Source organism: Athene noctua, chromosome 9, assembly GCF_965140245.1.
Source record: "Athene noctua chromosome 9, bAthNoc1.hap1.1, whole genome shotgun sequence".
Classification (NCBI taxonomy): domain Eukaryota; kingdom Metazoa; phylum Chordata; class Aves; order Strigiformes; family Strigidae; genus Athene; species Athene noctua.
In genome coordinates this window covers 5,757,662-5,775,772 of record NC_134045.1, presented here as the reverse complement: position 1 = coordinate 5,775,772, position 18,111 = coordinate 5,757,662, and the positions used below count along the sequence as shown (strand labels likewise).

Below are 18,111 nucleotides of genomic sequence, written 5' to 3'. Positions count from 1 at the left end.
GCCCGCCTCCCCCCCCGCCCCCCAAGAGCTGCATTTTGGGCCCCATTCCGGTGCAGACTGACACCTCACTTGGCCTTGTGGGCCAGCTGTGGCCACGCTCCCCCCAACCTCCCTGTTCCTGCAACAGCGGCCGCTTGCCCCAGGCAGTGCCAGAACAGCCCCTACGCAGGGAAAATCACTGCACCCCGTGCCCAGCCCCCCCACTGCCCACCTCGGCTCAGGCAGGTGCTCCCGGTGCCTTTGCAGGGCCGGAGCACGGGCCGTGTTTTGCAAGGAGGCACCCGCATCAACCCACAAGCTTATTTTATTGGCCCGATGAACTTTGCTTCCCAGCGGCTCCGATCCCTTCCAGATGCGCACCACAGCGCTCGGGCCGAGCTCCGGCCCCTGCCTCAGTCATCATTCATTTCTTGCCAGCAAGAAAACAAAGAGATAATAAATAGGAAGCTTATTTGCAGGGGAGGCCCAGGGGACAGCCCGGGTCACGTGCAGCCGCGGGCAGGGCCGCGCCTGGCCCGGCCGGGGGATGGCGGGGGGGGGGGGGCTGCTGCAGGCAGGCAAGCGATTGCCCCCACGGCCGCTGCGGGCAGGACAGCCTGGCCCCGGGGAGTGCACGTTGCGGGCTGGGGAGGGGGGATATAGCAATCTCTTTTTAATTACATTAAAATAGACTATTTAAAAAAATTATTTCTAGTAGTTAAAAAAACGTGTTGTGGTTCACCCAAACCCCATGGGGCCACAGAGCTGCCCCGGCAGCCCCGGGGGTGTGGGGACACACTGGCCAGTGCAGGGACAGACACCCCAGGCCACCTCACCTCCAGGCAGTCCCGTCTCGGGGTGGGGGGGCTGTTGCAGCAGGTGTCCGGGGGAGGTGTTAGCGGGGTGGCCACTGCAGGTGACAGGGCAGGGGCACCGTGCCCCTGAGAGCCTCACGGCCACTGCTCTGCGGGCACAGGCAGGCCAGAGGCCGGGGAGAGGGGACCCTCGAGGACCCTCGCCCCGGGGGCTTAAATAACGTGGCAGCAGTTGAACTGCCCCAGCGAGAGGAGGCTCTCCTTGGGGCCCGGCCGGATTTTGAAGGCCAGAGCTTTCTCGCAGAGCGGGAACTGCAGGAGCCTGTCCCGCAGGCTGCCCCCCTTGCTCTTGCCCGGGTCCAGCTTGATCACGCTCTCCGCACCCCCCTCGCTGCCCCCCAGGCCTGAGTTCTCCACTGACCGCCGGGCCGGGCTGGCGGGTGCCCCCTGCCCTGGAGACTTGTCCGTGGGGCTGGGGAGGGTGGCGGGGGTTGTCTCTGCCCCCGGCACCTGGGGGACACCCACAGAACTGCTCCAGAGTGATGAGAGAGCTCCCCTTTCTCCGGGGGGCTCTGCGGAGGAGCCCCCAGGCTCTGTGTCCTCCCCCCTCCTAGGGGGCTCAGCTCCGAATCCCCGCATTGCCAGGGGACCCCGGCCCCCAGTCCCTCCCTTCCCAGCCCAGGCTGCCCCCGGGCGACCGCCCCAGCCCCCCAGTTCTGTGCTTGGTCCCCACACCTCCCCGCGGCCAGGCGGGCGGCGGGTGCACAGGAAAGCTCGCATCTGCTCCTGGTTCAGCGAGCTGCTCTTCCTCTCCATGGCGCTGGGCCTCCCCTCCTCCTCCTCCTCCTCCTCCTCTTCCTCCTCGCAGATCTGTTGCAGGGCTGGTGTGCTCTTAGTGATGGTGGTGTCAACAGCAGGGACCTTCAGCAGGCTCCCGGGGGGCTGCCGGCCACCGATGTCCCCGCCGGTGGGCAGGGAGGGCAGCCGGGAGCCTGTGGCGAGGCCACCTGGCACCTCCGTGAAGGGTGAGAGGCTGCCAGCGCTGCCCATGGGGCCCAACGTATCCGATAAGTTGGTCCTGAGAAAGGGGCAGGATGGAGGTGTCAGCACCCAGCTGGGCACTGCGAGGGCCACGGTGAGAGGACAAGGAACTGGCTGGGACCCTGCCCCGGGGACCCGGCGGTGGTGTGGGATGGGGGGGATGTGGGATGGGGGGCAGCGGGGGGGCTCACCTGCTCTGCACCTCCTTGGCCAGGTTGTAGACGAGGCTGAGGCGGTGACCCTGCTTCTTCTGCTTCTCCCGCAGCATCCTCTCCGCCAGCAGGAAATAGGTGGCCGTGATGTGGTTGTAGCGGTCGGCCTCCAGCGCCCTGGGTGGGACCGAGGGACCCGCGTCAGCATGGGACAGATGTGCTCGGAGGGACCCCCGGGACCCTTGTCAGGGGACTCCTGCCTCGGCACCCCGCCCCACCACTCACTCCTGGATGGTGTCCCGATCCGCGATGTTCCCGCACGTCATAGCCTGGAGGATAATTTCGTGCTCCTCCTCGGACACTCGCTTGTGGGAGGTGAGGGGCAGGAGGCAGCGGCTGGCCGGGGACGGGTCCACCCCCTGCAGCCACGCGTGGCCCTCGATCTGCTCCAGGGAAGCTCGTTGCTTCGGGTCCCGCTGCAGCATCCTGGAGATGAGACTGCGGAGGAAAGGGGAGACGCCGCAATCCTGCAGCAGCACGCCAACCCCAAACTCAGCAGATTTACCCCCTTTTCCTGCCTCAGCTCCCAGGCGTCTCCTGGGGGCAGTGAGTCGGGGTGCAGGGGGTTCGGGGGTGGGGATCGGTGCTTACTCAGAGCACTGTGCCGAGATGTGCGGGGGGATGGTGTAGCGACAGTCCATGATCATGGTGAGGGTCTCGCTGTCGTTGGCCTCCTGGAAGGGGGGGTGGCCACACACCAGCATGTAGAGGATGACCCCCAGGCTCCAGATGTCTGCAAGAAGCAGCAGCAGTTCAGGTTGTACCCACCATGGCTCAGGAGAGAGTCCTGACTCCCAGGGACCCTGCGGGGGCCACCCCACCAGCCCCCAGTGCTGATCCAGCAGAGACCAGTGTTCACTGGGATGCTCTTTGGAGGTAATGGCTTCCAGGGCCTGCCCCACGGATGGGGGGAACCACAGTCCCACCCCAGAGTGGGGAAGGACCTTCCTCACCCCCGTAGATCAAGGCAGGTCTCAGGGGACTTCACCAAAGCAGGTGAGGTGTTACACCCTTTCCCAGGTGGGGACAGGGAAGCCAGCATGAGCACCCACAGCACCATTTCATGTCATTACTCAGTCTCCTCATTCCCAAACAGACCCCACCAGGACCATCGCAGCACTGGGCTGTGCTGGAGGGGACACCACAGCGATGGGACAGGGACATGGCACCGACCCGGGCTCTCCAGCTGCCTACGGCAGCGGGGGCACCAGCCAGAGTGGGATCGCTGCCCTGCCCTGGGGACAGGGATGGAGCCAGCGGCATCCTCACCTGGCCTGACGAGCACACAAGTTCTCTGCAAAAGCACTTTTTGAGGATGCTGAGCACGCCCCAGAGCTCTCTGTTAATACCTTCAGCTTCTTAAGTGCCTACGTTTGAAAATTTCTCATCTGCACCAGTTTTCTCCTTTCATTTTCCTTTGCAGAGCCACCAGCTTATTTTCCTACCGTGTCCTCCAGCTAACCCTGTTCTTAAATCTGGAGCCACTTTTCCCTGAGCCAAAACTGGGCTTTCTCCTTTAAGGGCTCATGTTTTGTTTTGCTAAATCCTCCTGCCCCAAATTCCAGCGGAGCTGGCTTGGGTCCTGCTTCCCTCCCACAGCCCCTCTGTCCCCGCAGAGCCTCTCGGTGCCCCCAGCCTTGTTCCTTGCACCCTGGGATGGTCTCCTCAGCCTCCCTGCACCCTGGCCAGGGGAGGAAGGGTGCCAGGAGCCACGGAGAGGAAGTGGTTTTCAGGGTGGGGATAGAGCAAAGGAAACTTTCAGAGCTCCTCCACCCAAACAGCATCATCCCTAGCAGGTTTCCTTCCTGTATCACCCCCAAAAATAACCGCTAGCGCTGGCTTACCGGTGGCTGTGCCCTCACACTACTCCTCCCAAGCCCCAGCAGATGCCACGGTGGGCTCACAGCCTGCTTGGGCTTTTTCCCCTCCTTGGCATGAGCCATTGCTCTGTGGGATCTCAGTGGGAATGGGGACAGTCTCTGCAGGGAGGACCACCCTATGCCAGGGCATGTGTACAACAGGCAATTATGCAAAAGGATACGGACCTGCAGCTCAGGTGCAGGAGAATCACAGAATCATCTCGGTTGGAAAAGCCCTTGAAGCTCCTCCAGTCCAACCATGAACCTCACCCTGACCGTTCCCAACTCCACCAGATCCCTCAGCGCTGGCTCAGCCCGACTCTTCAACCCCTCCAGGGATGGGGACTCCCCCCTGCCCTGGGCAGCCCATTCCAACGCCCAACAGCCCCTTCTGCACAGAAATCCTTCCTCAGAGCCAGCCTGACCCTGCCCTAGCGCAGCTTGAGGCCATTCCCTCTTGGCCTGGCGCTGGTTCCTTGGCTTCAGAGACTCATCCCCCCTCTCTGCACCCTCCTTTCAGGGAGCTGTAGAGGGCCAGGAGGTCTCCCCTCAGCCTCCTCTTCTCCGGACTAAATCCCCCCAGTGCCCTCAGCTCCCCATGGAGACAGCAGTGCACCGGGCTATGGGCGCTCCCAGCGTGAGGGGCCGAAAGCAAGGTGGTACCCAGGTGACAGGACCATGCTCCTGGCAAGGGACACAAGGGAGGCAGGTCCATGGCTGTGCCCCACTGCCCTTACCGACAGCCGGGGCGTCATACTCATCCCCGAGCAGGATCTCGGGCGCCGAGTAGGCCAGCGAGCCGCAGCTGGTAGTGAGCATCTTGCCGGGTTGGAAGTGGTTGCTGAAGCCAAAGTCAGTGAGCTTGACCACCCCCTGCTCCTGGAAGAAGACCACGTTTTCGGGTTTGAGGTCGCGGTGCACCACGTGGAGCTTGTGGCAGTAGGAGATGGCGTGGACGATCTGGGCGAAGTAGTGCTTGGCCCGTGCCTCGGCCAGCCCGCCCTCGTGCCGCATGATGTGGTCGAACATGTCCCCGCCATCGCCCAGCTCCAGGATGAGGTAGAGCTTGGCGTGGGTGTCGATGACCTCGTAGAGACGCACCACGTTGGGGTGCTGGACCAGTTTCATGCAGCGCACCTCTTGCAGGAGCTGCCCCGCCGCCTCCCCTGCCAGCTTGCTCTTATCGATCACCTTGACGGCCACACGCTGCCCGGTGAAGACGTGCCGCGCCAGCTTCACCACCGCAAAGTGGCCCTTGCCCAGCGTGCGCTCCAGGTCGTACAGCCCCGCGATCTTCCCCTCACCGCAGCCCTGCGCCCCGGCCATGGTGGCGGTGTCAGGCGGGAATGGACATCGGGTGCTGCAGGGATGGGGGAGCCGCTGAGCAATGCAGGGTGGGAGACAGGGCACCCCCAAATACCAGGTCCCCCAGCACCCCAAAGACCAGGATCCCCGAGTCTCCAGCAGCCTGGACCTCCAGTCCTCAGCACCCAGGACATCCCGATACTCCCACCTTCACTCCTCAGCACCCTAGGGCACCCCAACACCCCTGTGTCCAGGTGCCCAGCACCCTGGGCATCCCCATATTGCTGACCTCCAGGTCTCCAGCACCCAGGGTACCCCAATACCCACACCTCCACTCCCCAGCGTCCTGGGCACCCCAATCCCCCATCACCCCAAGCTCCTCCATACCCCTACCTCCAGATACCCTATGACCCCAGCACGCTGGGTACCCCAATACCTTCACCTCCACTCCTGAGCACCCTGGGCACCCCCATACCGCTACCTCCAGGTCTCCAGCACCCTCATCACCCCCCTATTCCCACCTCCAGACCCCAGTACCCTGGGCATCCCCATATTGCCAACCTCCAGGTCTCCAGCACCCAGGGTACCCCAATACACTCACCTCCACTCCCTGACACCCTGGGCACCCTAATCCCCCATCACCCTAGGGCACCCCAATACCCCCGTGCCCAGGTGCCCAGTACCCTGTGCACCCCCATACCCCTACCTCCAGGTCTCCAGCACCCCGGGGCGCCTCAATACGCTCACCTCCACTCCTCAGCACCCTGGGCACCCCAATCCCCCATCAACCCAGGCTCCTCCATACCCCTACCTCCAGGTGCCCCGTGACCCCAGCACCCTGGGCACCCCCATGCCCCACCTCCTGCCCCCATCGCCGCGGCTCTCCGGGCACCCCAGTACCCACCCTCCAGCAGCCTGCGCACCCCCCCGCAGCACCCCAGGCCGCGGGCGCCCCGGTGCGCCCCGCTGGAGCCGCACTCACCGGGCGGCGGAGCTGCGGCCGCCGGGGCTGCGGCTGCCCGGGCGCGCCCGCCCCGCTGACGTCAGGGCAGCTCCGGGCTCGCGCCTTAAAGGGCCGGTGCCCCTCCCGCCGGGGCTGAGGCCGGCGCGATGCTCATCGCACCTCCCGAAGCGCGGGCCCCGGGCAGCGCTGCCCGTGCCCGGTGGCAGCCCCTGGGCATGGCCCTCGGCGCGGCCTATGGGTGCCCGTTTGGGGTGGCGGGGCCTGGACCGGCGCTAGCGGTAACGAGGGCTGGTAACGAGCTAAATGTTGTCTCTTGAGGGTCCCACTGTGGGAGGGGCTCCCGCCCTGCTGCCCTCCTGCCCGGGGGGCCGCTCACGGGCATCTCTGCTGTGTCACCAACCCGCTCCATCGCCCGCTCCCACCCTCGCTCGGGGCTGGGAGCACTGAGCCGGGGCTGGGAGCGCAGCCCTGGCCCCCATTTCCTCCCCCTTCGCTGTGAGCCCTCTTTTCCTGGAAGTGGCCCAGCGAGCGGCCGGCTGCCTCATTTAGCTCGTTACTGGTCGTAGGGATGCACACAAAGCAGACGAGTCTCCTGCAGATTAAAAAGCTCTCAGCACGGCCGCCCTCGCTACCGCTAATGCCTTCCCAGAAGTCCCCCACCCGCGGCCCGCAGGCTGCAAACAGGCCCTAATGAGCTGGGCCGAAGGCCCCGCTCCGAGGCTGGCGTCAGCGGGGGGCCGGGGGCAGCACAGAGCGGGGACCCCATCCCCCCGGGGCTGGGGATGGGGGAGCCGGGAGGATGGAGGTGCCCACCAGCTCCTGCCACAGGAATGGGGCTGGATGGGGCACTCAGCACCCACCTGGGCTTAGGGAATGGGAAGGGGACTGGGAATGGGAAGAGGGGGGCTGCCAAAGCTGCCTCTAAGCCAAATTGAGTCTTTGTCCAGGTGTGGGGGGTGCAGGGGGGTGCTGTGCAGGGGGGGCCTGGCTGGGTGCTGTGCACTAGGGGGACCCAGGTGGGTGCGGAGTGTTTCCAGCAGCCTCTGCAGCCGGAGGAGAAGGGGCACAGCACGGCAGAGGAGCCCTTCCCCAGTGCTGTGCCTGTCCCCTCCGAGCCAGCCTGGTCGGGACAGGGTGTGTGGGGGGCAGAGGGGGGCTTGAAAAGAGCCCCAGGGCTGGTGCTGCAGCCAGGAGTGGTGGCTCACGCTCTGCTGGGGACATGCTGGAGGCCTGGGAGACCATTCCTGGTCATGCGGGGCTGGGAGCAGCCTGGCAAGGGCAGGGCCCAGGCCATCAGCCCCCTTTGCTGAGTACGTCACAGCCCACTGAACCCCACTCATGCCTTATCCCCCCATTTCCTTGCAGGACTGAAGCCACCCAAGGCCACGGGCGCTTCCGAAAGGAGCCCAGCTGAGCTGCTCCCCTGGGAGCGGGCAGTCTGCAGGGTGGTGAGGGAGACGCTGGCGGGGAAGCAGAGGAGTTGTCAGCCCCTGGGGTGCTGGGCACGGGGACCATTAGCCACCCTATGTGTGTGCAGCTGGGTTTCCAATGGAAAGCTGATTCCTTTCTGGCTTCTGGCACCCAGGTTTCTAGCAAACAGCTCTCAGATCTGCTGCTGTTGGTACAGGGGGGACTGTGGAGGCTCCGTGAGCTCCCACCACCTCTTTGGGCTGACCTTTCGCTCCTGGTTCCTCTCCACTAGTGCAAGACCCCCGTGTGTCGGGGTTGGGTCCTTCTCTTTACCCCTGTGCTCAGCACTGGTGAGGCCGCACCTTGATGACTGTGTTCAGTTTTGGGCTCCTCACTACAAAAAGACCATTGAATGACTCGAGCGTGTCCAGAGAAGGGCAACGGAGCTGGTGCAGGGTCTGGAGCACAGGTCTGATGGGGAGCGGCCGAGGGAACTGGGGGGGTTTAGTCTGGAGAAGAAGAGGCTGAGGGGAGACCTCCTGGCCCTCTACAGCTCCCTGACAGGAGGGTGCAGAGAGGGGGGATGAGTCTCTGAAGCCAAGGAACCAGCGCCAGGCCCCGAGGGAATGGCCTCAAGCTGCGCCAGGGCAGGGTCAGGCTGGCTCCGAGGAAGTATTTCTGTGCAGAAGGGGCTGTTGGGCGTTGGAATGGGCTGCCCAGGGCAGGGGGGGAGTCCCCATCCCTGGAGGGGTTGAAGAGTCGGGCTGAGCCAGCGCTGAGGGATCTGGGGGAGTTGGGAACGGTCAGTGTGAGATTCATGGTTGGACTGGAGGAGCTTCAAGGGCTTTTCCAACCGAGATGATTCTGGGATTCTCCTGCACCCAAGCTGCAGGTCCGTATCCTTTTGCACAATTGCCTGTTGTACACATGCCAACACTGCTCTGAAGCCCTCAGCTGAAACAGCGAGAACAGGCACGTGGTGTGCTGGATGCTGCATCCATAACACACATCCCCTGCAGCACTGGTTGGTGAGAGGCTGCAGAGGTGCCACCTCCACCGGTGCCTGTGACTGAGGCCACACCACACTGGCTGCAGCTCCCTCTGGGTTTTGGAGTGGCCCTCAAAAGTCTCTGCACCGAGAAGCTCAAGGAACTATGTATGATGGCTGTGAAAGCCAGTGTCAGGGCAGGGGAGAACAGAGAAGCTGATTCTTTCCTTCCCATGGCGGAGCTGAGCCTGGGATGTGCTCCTCTGAGAGCACCTAGCTCCGGGGAACTGCAGGCTTTCCAAATGATACCTGAGTGAGAGACAGTTAGCAGAGGTGGGAGACTGAAGAATCTGCAGATGGCAAGTGGTCAGGAGTTGGAGGACTTCTGGAGGCTCTGGACTGTGGCTGGGTGCCTGCCAGGAGCTATGGGTGGGCAATATTCCCTTTGAAAACCAGTCGAGAGCTCCGCGTGTCTTTGGCCTGGAGCCCTGGTATTTCTCTAGCTGGGAACGAGATGTCCTCGGGCTGCAGCCTCGGAGCTGCTCAGGCACGACTGGAAAGGGAAGTGGCTGGAAGGGCGGTGGGGATCGCTCCCAGGAAACTTGGGAGTTTGGGGCCAGTGAGGATCTGTTCCTCCTGCAGCCGTGCGGGGCGCAAAGAAGGAGTCCCCCCTCCCACGCATCGCCCCGCTGGCTGCCTCCCTGTCCAGACAAAGCCTGGTTTCCAGAGAAGCCCACCTACCTGGTAGTTAGCAGAGTCATGTGGCTGTGGCACTTAATTAATAAAAAGCCGATATAAATTCCAGTAAGCATGTGGGAAGGAGGACATCGAGGCAGAGAGCGGTAGCGGCGCTCCCAGCGAGCTCGGTGAAGCAGCAAGCAGCGAGCCCCTCTCTGCTCGGAGAGGTCAGTGCTTACAACGGGAAGGGTGTGGGGGCTTTCAGGGCGCGATACCCCCGGCTGTGGGGCTCCCCATGGCACGGAGGGGTCTGTCCCGGCAAACAGCTGGGCAGTTTTGTGGGGATGGGGAGGTGAGGAGCGGCTGGCAGAGCTCTGGTCTACTGGAGCCAGAGCTGAAGCCCTGAGGCTGCCAAAGCAGCAGGTGCTGGCTTTCGCAGGACTCGGCTGCTGACAGTGACTGGGGGTCCCCCTCCCTGCCCTTTTTCTTTCACTCCCTAAGAGCACCCCTGCTGTTTACAGCCTTCAGACCCCCAAAGCCCACAGCCTGACCCTGCAGCATCTGCTCCCCTCCAGCTCAGCTCACCCAATCCTTCCCACAGTTGCACCTGGGGTGGATCCTCCTCCCTGCCGAGCCCCTCCAGCCCAGCCTCACCCTCTTTCCAGCATTATACCTTCACCTTCCTCCCTTCTGCTGGATCCCCCCATGAGCAGGGAGGGGGAAGCAAACTCTGTGGGGAGCAGGTAAAAACCTCAGGCTGGTCCAACCAGGAGACGTGTCCTGATGACAGTGTCCATGTCCCAAGCAGAGGAGGTTTTGCATCCAAACGCTTCTCGCATTGAAGCCGTGCAGCCGGGCACCAGTGTAACTTCAGGTAACTGGGTGGCACGGAGGGGATGGAGCCCCCTGTGAGGGTCTTGGCTGGGACATCTAGCCCATCACTGCTGTCCTTAAGCAAAACCTCATCCATGTCTGTGCTCTCTGCCAGCCTCCACATTACACTTCAGCTTCTCAAAGCCTGACGTTTGTTTATTGTGCCAAACCTTGTGATTTGGTTATAAAAGGAGTTGTAGCAAAGCAGTTTTCATTTCCCAGGGACTTTTGGGGAGATTTCTGTTGCAGCTGCTCCAGCTGCAACGTGCAGGAGGTCTCTCATGTTTCAACCACGTCATGTTGCCCCTGCCTGTTCCCCGGGCTCCTGCCTGCCACGCTGCAAACCTGCCCGTATGGCTGGGTGCAGAAACATGGCTCAAGGGCTGGCAGCTGGAGCGCCGAGGGAGAAAGCAGGACTGGGAGAGGGAGGCTGGGCAAGAAGTAGGGAGGTGCTGGGTCATGAGTCGTGCTGCCCTCAGCACTGCCATGGAAAAAGCTGCTGGTGAGTACACGGCTACCTCTGTGGTGGTACTTGGGGACCTTGTGAGACCCCAGTGCTGGCTGTTGTCTGCAAAGTCCTGGTTGCAGATGTAGATCAGGTGGTAAATACTAGCTTCTGGTCTTTAAAACTAGTGGAGTTTTCACAATCTGTGAACACAAGTGCCTGGCAGGAGCTGTGCTGGATGTTTTGGCCACATTCCATGCTCATGCAGGCGCTGAGTGCATGGTGCTGTGATGGTCTGGTGGCTGCTGAAGGGGAGACCCTGAAGCACTGCAAAAAAGACCAAATCTCAGTCCATCCTCTGCTGCTCATCCCCTCTGCAGCGAGATCATGAACGTGCCCACATGTGGGGTGCCCGATCACACGTGTGTCAGCTCTGGAGGGTCCACGTGAAGCTCCCAGGCGTGTGGTGGCCCAAGAAAGGCTCTCAGGTCCAAGAGAGCAAACAGCTGGGCGTGGAGGCAGTGCTGGTGGCAGGGCAGGCACAGGAGCCAAGCCAGGCTGCCAGCGGGTAGGCTGACGCTGGCCGGGACCCCTCTGTGCAGGTTGTCCCCCAGGACCATGCTGAACATGCTGCTGCTGTGCTGCGGGCTGCTGCAGGGGATCCAGGCCATCCTCACTGCCGACCTCAGCTGCGGCCCCCTGCAGAAGGTGAGCGGTGGGCTGGAGGGGACGGACAGAGCCCGCTACTCCAGCCTGCTACGGAAAGTCAAGGAGGTGTCTGCGGAGCCGGCGGGTGAGTCCTGTGGCCCCCTCTCTCCTCCCCACCCCCCACCCCCTGCTGCTCACTGGCATACCCAGAGCCCCAAAATTGAACTGGGGATCCCACGCCCAGGCTCAGATGCAGAGGATCCCCTTAAAGCAGCACAGCTTCTCCTACCACTGGCTAGTGAGAGCAGCTGTCAGCCACAGAGAGTGAGGGGCTTTTATGTGGGGACCACGGAGAGCGGAATCACAGCTGACTGCCCCCAGCAGCCTCCTTGTCCAGCCTCTCTGTATCTTGCAGGAGCTCTCCCCAGGCTGGGGTTTGAGCAGATGGCCCTGGAGGTCCAAGAAGCTAACAGTGACCTTGTGCAGAGAGGCAGTGCACTGGAACCTCAGGTAAGGCTTCCTGAGCTTTCTTACAGACACCCCAAATTGTGAGGTGGCCTTGGGCCATGTCAGACTTCTCTGTGCCCCTGGGGCCAGGGCTGGTTTGGAGCCCAACATGGTGCTGTCTGGGGAGTATCTCTTCATTGCCTGCTGTGGAGCAGCCAGGACTGGGATGAGCTGAGGCTGCTCAGAGCTGCAAGTGGCTCTGGCACTCAAAGGAGGGTGATCCAAGCCCGTACTCCCGCAAGCCATTTAATGAACCTGAAGGGCAGTCCAGGAAGCCTCCGCAGAACAAGAGCTCAGTGGGCAGTGCAGTGTCTTGCCTGGCTCGACCCCTGGTGCCTCTGTTCGGGCAGCAGGCACCGCACCCTTCATTAAAGTCAAGGCTGCGCTTCAAAATAAATGTGTGCATAAAGGTCTTGAGACATAGTGGACGAGGCACGGACTCCCACAGAGAGCCCACCGGGCTCAGCAGTGATTGCTAACAGACCGAGCCTGGAGTTGAGCACGACAGCGCTCTCTGCTGCTGGCAGTGGCAGGTTTCAGCAGCCACTCTTGGCTCTCCCCCACGCAGTTTTTTATTTCTGGCACAGTGGTTCAGCATCAACTCTTTCCCTCCTCTTCCTCTTCTCTCTCTAGCAGGCTTCGTCCACAGAACTGCAAGCTGCGGGCCGCGAAGAGCGCTCCCCCCGCCGCTGTGTCCGTCTCCTGGAGTCCTGCCTCGGGCATCAGGTCCCCTGCTGTGACCCTTGTGCCACCTGCTACTGCCGGTTCTTCAATGCTTTTTGCTACTGCAGAAAAATCAGCACCAGTTTCCCCTGTGGCAAGAACTAGCACCCGTGCCACAGGGCTGCCTGCTCCTTGCCCATGCGTGCTGTCTTGTCTTCTGCAGCTCTAATAAACCAGTCGTTAGCAAAAGCTGTTGCTGAACGGGAATGGTTCAATGCGTCCGATTGGGATCTTGGGGAAGAGGGGCAGCAGCAATGTGAGGGTACCTGCACCCAGGTGGGCATCTTGTCCACACAGCCAAGAGTCCAGGGCACCTCCACGTCAAGCAAAATGTGATTTTTTTTTTTTTCCAGAGCAGCTCCTGCAGGCCCATTCCTGGCTAGAGGAGTGGTCTGTCAGCAAGGGAGGGGGTGCCCCAGGAGGTGACATTCCAGTTGCACTGGGAGCTTCACTTGTGTTCTTCTCGTAGTGACCCAGGGTGCTTAACATCCAGGGACCCTGCAAGCTGTCAAGCCCAAAGAATCAGCAACCAAGGTGCCACCCGCAGTCTGGACATGCACCATCACCTCCTCCACCATTAAGGTGCATTCAGGGGGAAAAAGGCGTCTGTGAAAAGCCTGAAAAACCCACAGATCGGTGCTGGAGGCGAAGCTGAGGCCTAGTGCTGGGTGAAGACAGGGTTGAGGGAGGGCTTCAACCTTGCTCCTTGGGGAGGGAGAAAACCTCACAGGGGAGTGCGGGGACAGGCAGCCGGCGGAGCCGGCGGTCCCGCCGCCATCCCGCCCCCACCCGCCATCTCCTCAGGGACTTCCCGCCACTCGCACAGCCTGCCGGGAAGGGGGCGGGAACACGCACGCACGCGCGTCACGTGAGCGCAGGGTCACGTGAGGCGCCGGGGGTAGCGCTCCCGTCTCGTCGCTCGCCGCCATGTCGTCTTTCCCCGAGCTGTATTTCAACGTGGATAACGGGTACCTGGAAGGTTTGGTGCGTGGTTTTAAGGCGGGGGTGCTCCGGCAAGGTGACTACGTGAACCTGGTGCAGTGTGAGAGCCTGGAGGGTGAGTGGCAGTGGGGCTCTGAGGCGCTCGGAGGACCCCCGATACTGAGGGGAAAGGCCCGGCCGGTGGGCTGGGGGGGAAGCTCGGCTGATGCGAGGGTGGAGGTCTGGTGGGAAGGCGAGGGGCTGCGTGGTAGTGGGAAAAAGAGCCGACAGCGGCGTTTCTGAGGCGTTGTTCCCTCTTCGCTGCTTGGCTGAACAGGCTCTTGGTCCTCCCCACCCCGCCTCGGCTGCTCGCTTCGAGCTCAGCTGACTCAGTGTCCCGGTCAGCCGGCCGTGTGATTGCAACAGCTGATACGATGATTTGAGGAAGCTTGAGCTCACAGTGCTTTCTTGAGGTGGCTGTATAGCTCTGGTACATGTTCTGCAGTTGTTGGGAGCCTGGCAGGTTTGTCAGGCTTTGCTGATGAGTCTTGTTTTTGTGGTTTTGCTTCCTAAATGTCAGGCAGTACAGGAAACCTTTTTAAAGCCAGATATAAGATTATTAGGGTAATCTATCTTAATCTCTGATACCCATGATCAGTTTTCAAGGAGACCAGATTGCCTAGGAAAGTACCTGCTGTTATTGAAGGATTGCTAGTGGAAAAAAATCCAGTGCAGGTCTTAATAAGTTCACTGGTGAATCACCTTTCACCTGTAATCTTGAGTTCTCTTTTGAGGTTAATTCTGACTTGCAGCCATCATCTTTTTTTCTAGATCAGTGTGTACAAACCTGGAGAGCTGTGAAAGTTTTACTGTTACACATCACCTGTGGTCAGCTTATCATGTTAATTAGTCAGTGCTGAAGTATTTCTCTGTATCTGTGACCTGCTTAATGGTTTTCACTCGTTGGTGTCCAGAACCTGGATCACAAATCACTAAGATCAAAACCAGGTCTCTATTGAAATAGGCTAGAAACATCCAGAGATGTCAGATGTTTTGATCAATGGGACTATAATTATTGGATCAGTCTTTCTTCTAAAAATACCAGTTAAACATCAGCTTTCTCTTGATGATTGTTGCTGAGCAATTGAAATTATTATCTAGAGGGATCCTTGGCCAGCTGAACCCTGGATGCAAGTTACAGGGAGCTGCTAACTCAAATGTTAAACAACAGAATGGGAACAGAGTGCTGTGGCGTGCCTTGTTCTCTACCTTAAAAAATACCCAGGGTATTTTTACTTAAGATAGAAGCCGCTTTTCAGCTAGACTTTTTTTCAGCTCTTTGTCATTCTTACTGTGGAGCCCAAGGCCTCAGAGAGGGCAGTGGGAGGTATTCCTGCTCTCTTTCTAGTCAGAAGTCTCAGCGTGCCCTAAACTATCACTTTATCACCTTCCCTGCAGATAACTTCCTCTTTGGAGTCTTTTTATAATTACAACATCTCTTTTTCTCCTTTCCTTGCCTTCTGAACCAAGTTGCATAAACTTAGCTCCCCCTTGGAGCAGTGTTTGCTGTATTTGGCATGTGTTGGTTTGGAGTTCCCATATGTTTGTCTTGGTATTGTTACTGTCCTGTCCCTGACAGCTCTGTGGTGGCAGCTGCTGCTGTGCTCCTTGTCAAGCTTCCTTCAGAGCCTGAAGGCTGTTCCAAGTTCACTGCCAATCTCATTCCTCCTCCACTTGGCTTTCTGTGTTCATCTCTAGTGTGTTCTCCTAGAGGGATTTTCCTTCAAAGGCATGTTGCTCTTGATCACTTATATACATCTGTGGTCAGACCGTTTCTTTCCTCTGTCCCTTTGGTTCTGATTTTTCCATTTTGATACCTGTTTTCTGTGCTCTACAGGCTTTTAACTTGCATTCTTTCTCTCTGAGATGCTTCTCTGCACTAAATCCAGGCAGTGGCTAGCTTATTAGCAGCCAAAATAAGTACCTGGGCATAAAATACTCGTATGTGCTTCTCTACTGTTTCTGTTTTGACTCTGCTGCTGTCTCTTGTGTTGAGTCTGGCTCTGCAGGTAGTCCCAGTCTTGGAGCAAGTGATCACCTTGGCCATGGAGAAATCCTGAAGGACGAAGGCTGGTCTGGGGCTGGCCCTGGGCATTGGATATCTGGCTTGTCACTGGTATTGATGTTGCTTGGAGGATGTTGTGCTTCCAGGTCTGAAATGTTGCTCCCTCTTGTGTGCTTGGATCGGTCTGGAAGCACAAAGGAATTGACTCTTCTGCTTCAGGACTTGGGCTGACAGCTGAGTGCTGCTGGAAGGAGGAAATCATGCTTTTCTGCATGATCCTCTGTTGTTTCTGCCTATCTGATCACAGAGTAAGCTGATTCAAGCTCTTGCTTCTTGATGAGTTAGAAACAGAGAGACAAACAGGCTCACTGTGGTCAGACAGGCTCCTGAGCTGGCATTAAGAAGGTTCAAGAAACATGATAAGGATTGAGGGGAGGGTGTGAGAGCTGTTTTCTCTTAAGCTTTCTCTTGAAACCCTCTGCAATAATATGTTTAATCCCTTCTTTCGGCTCCAAAAGTCCTGGCACTTTGTTTCTCAGCCAGAGAGCCTTGTGTGCTGTACACCTGTGCTGGATATGGCTTGGAACAACTTGATTGGCCCTCTCTGCTGGAGCCAATTCCTGCTTCTGACACAAGGTGTCAGTGAAGGACTTGGAGCCGCTTTCCTTTGCTTCAGTGGCGTAAGCATGGATTTGTTCTTGTGTCAAATCTGTCTTGGATAACCAAACTTATGAGTCACCCAGATTTGTAGTGTCAAAAGGATGGTGAGCTGTCTCCAGCTCCTGAAAGCTGAAGTAGCCTGTCATCTCTGGAGAATAAAAAGCTGTTGATGCAGTTGGACAGCAGTGTTGCTTTTAAGAGGCAGAGTTCACTCTGGAATTGGAATGTAGGTTATTGACTGACTTTACTGTTGGTCTGCAAAATGTATATGGAGCCTGGGAAGTGCACAAAAGCATCTTCTCTAGAAACAGCAATTTCTTTACCTTTAAGTCAGTGTTCACGAGCCTCCTATTGCTAATATTCCTCTTGCTTCCAAAGTGACAGTGTAGGAGACACTTTTCTTTCTGACCTGCCAGTGTTACAAAGGTGATTGATGTGCTGAAATCCAGCAACAGCATGTGTTACCTAGCTGGGTAAGGAGGCTGTGAAATGGCCATCTGAGAAGTGGCAGGTAGTTGGCTCAAGCTGCTTAGTGTGGGCCTTTGCTGCATGTTTCCACCACCACCATTTCTCTGGGGTGCTTGTGCTTCTGTTGGCTCAGCTGGGAACTTGTGTGTGTTATGGAAACAGTGGTGTGCACATGGAGGGATGGGATCTGTCCTGTCTGAGGCTTAAGCTGTGTGTGAACTAGTCTCATGCACCTCCAGGGGTCATGTTTTATTTGTGCATCTCGGCCTGCAATTTATCAGTCTGCTATGCACATTTCCTGTGAAAACTTTTGGGTTTTCACTCTTCATGACTCCAAGGTAGTGGTGTCGTGTCACATCAGCTTGGGGAAGAACAGAGTAACCACCTGAGCTGCAGAGATGTATCTGAGAGGCAAAGGATGGCTAGGAGAAGAAAATAAATGTGATTCAGTTAGAAAGAAAGGATTTCCAAGACTGCAGTTCTCTCTCATTTCCTCAGTTTGGTCTAGGATGCATGCGAACCAACAGTGAAATTGGAGAGATTGAAGCAAGTAGGTCACACTTGTCCTAGACAGCCTGGCTCCACGCCAGCTGGAGGGCACAGTGGTCTGCCTGGACATATCCTCACACCTGCTGGAGCCCTGTTTCCTCTCCAGTGCATCTGTAGCAATACATAGTAAGTGCTAAAGTCTTGATAGAGGGCTGGATAGTGGGGAATAAACCAAGACTGGACAGGTTGGTTGGTTTTTGAGTCTTGAAGAGTATTTCCAGGGTTGCTCTGCATAGTGCTCACTGCCTAGAAGTGCTTTTGGTCAGCTTGGGAGTGGATTGCCAAAGGCTTGCAGTCTAAATGTCTCTTCAATGTAAAGACATCCACTTCTTCCCCTCTCTCCTCTTCCCTCTTTCTCCACGCAGAGGAGAGGTGATGAAATATATGGAAAAGTACTGAGCTGCTGTGGAGTGAAGTGTGTCTGTCTTCCCATTGTCTAACTGCAGGATAGCTAGATGCACTGAAGCAAAGGCCTGCCTGAGCAGAGCTGTGGGCTCTTGCCTCCCACAAATGGATGTTGGGGAGCATGTCCTCTGTGTGCTATGCTTCTGCTGAGTGAGGGGTGTGCTTTTGTTTTCATAGTCCCAAGGATCTTTCCTCTCCCCCAGGAGGCTGCCTTTGCTTTAGGGTGTTACATACTGAATGTCTGCCACATCTCCTTTTGCTGAGAGAAGAGTGGGAGAGGCTGTGCTACTCTTCTTCCTTCCATTTTATCACTGTGATCTTGGAATTTGGGCCCCAGAAGGCTGGAGCTGTTTTTTCTTTCAGCTTAACTGCATGGGCAGTGTGTCCTCTCTTGTGTAGAGAAGTTGCATTGCTACTAGAGCTACAGACTACCTCCAAGAGTGCCTTTGCCCCCTCGGTCCATCGTGGAGTTCATGGTGTTCTCCTGGGTGTCAGGGGAACAGGATCAATCCTTTCCTGTCCTCCTTTGCTGTACAGCCAAGCAGGGAGAGGCCACTTGATGGTCCTGAAATGTGGCTGTGCTTGGATCCATCCTG

General features: G+C 58.5%; 3 protein-coding genes across 5 annotated transcripts in view; 2 read left to right on the top strand and 1 right to left on the bottom strand.

Annotated features, from left to right (window-relative positions):
• Window positions 1–296: 296 nt before the first annotated feature.
• Window positions 297–6,250, bottom strand: LOC141963597 (SNF-related serine/threonine-protein kinase-like). 2 transcript variants are annotated; one of them, XM_074913063.1, is made up of 6 exons: window positions 6,194–6,250; window positions 4,644–5,266; window positions 2,639–2,780; window positions 2,273–2,485; window positions 2,027–2,164; window positions 297–1,872 (listed from the first exon to the last, which is right to left on the bottom strand). In XM_074913063.1, exons 2-6 carry the CDS (start codon window positions 5,230–5,232, stop codon window positions 1,008–1,010), a joined length of 1,947 nt encoding a protein of 648 aa, XP_074769164.1. In that variant the 5' UTR covers window positions 5,233–5,266; window positions 6,194–6,250; the 3' UTR covers window positions 297–1,007. The 2 variants fall into 2 exon arrangements, with proteins under 2 accessions (XP_074769164.1, XP_074769163.1); XM_074913062.1 differs by having other exon boundaries at window positions 6,116–6,237.
• A 2,882-nt stretch (window positions 6,251–9,132) lies between these two features.
• On the top strand, window positions 9,133–12,636 carry AGRP (agouti related neuropeptide). Of its 2 annotated transcripts, none has more exons than XM_074913314.1 (4): window positions 9,133–9,478; window positions 11,172–11,362; window positions 11,633–11,727; window positions 12,361–12,636. In XM_074913314.1, exons 2-4 carry the CDS (start codon window positions 11,188–11,190, stop codon window positions 12,550–12,552), a joined length of 462 nt encoding a protein of 153 aa, XP_074769415.1. In that variant the 5' UTR covers window positions 9,133–9,478; window positions 11,172–11,187; the 3' UTR covers window positions 12,553–12,636. The 2 variants fall into 2 exon arrangements, with proteins under 2 accessions (XP_074769415.1, XP_074769414.1); XM_074913313.1 differs by having other exon boundaries at window positions 12,358–12,636.
• Window positions 12,637–13,308: 672 nt separating this feature from the next.
• Window positions 13,309–18,111, top strand: part of ATP6V0D1 (ATPase H+ transporting V0 subunit d1) — a 38,638-nt gene continuing 33,835 nt past the window's right edge. Inside the window, exon 1 of the mRNA XM_074913439.1 lies at window positions 13,309–13,504. Coding sequence (XP_074769540.1) covers window positions 13,375–13,504 — 130 coding nt within the window. The 5' untranslated portion in view covers window positions 13,309–13,374. The remainder of the gene's footprint in view (window positions 13,505–18,111) is intronic.

What these genes read in the sequence shown, in the direction of transcription:
- AGRP (XM_074913313.1), top strand. Translation starts at nt 11,188, where the DNA reads ATGCTGAACATGCTGCTGCTGTGCTGCGGGCTGCTGCAGGGGATCCAG. An exon ending in GGTGTCTGCGGAGCCGGCGG is followed by an intron (nt 11,363 to 11,632) that starts GTGAGTCCTGTG and finishes TGTATCTTGCAG; the next exon opens with GAGCTCTCCCCAGGCTGGGG. An exon ending in GCAGTGCACTGGAACCTCAG is followed by an intron (nt 11,728 to 12,357) that starts GTAAGGCTTCCT and finishes TTCTCTCTCTAG; the next exon opens with CAGGCTTCGTCCACAGAACT.
- LOC141963597 (XM_074913063.1), bottom strand. Translation starts at nt 5,232, where the DNA reads ATGGCCGGGGCGCAGGGCTGCGGTGAGGGGAAGATCGCGGGGCTGTAC. An exon ending in GTATGACGCCCCGGCTGTCG is followed by an intron (nt 2,781 to 4,643) that starts GTAAGGGCAGTG and finishes TGCTTCTTGCAG; the next exon opens with ACATCTGGAGCCTGGGGGTC. An exon ending in GCCAAGGAGGTGCAGAGCAG is followed by an intron (nt 1,873 to 2,026) that starts GTGAGCCCCCCC and finishes CCCCTTTCTCAG; the next exon opens with GACCAACTTATCGGATACGT.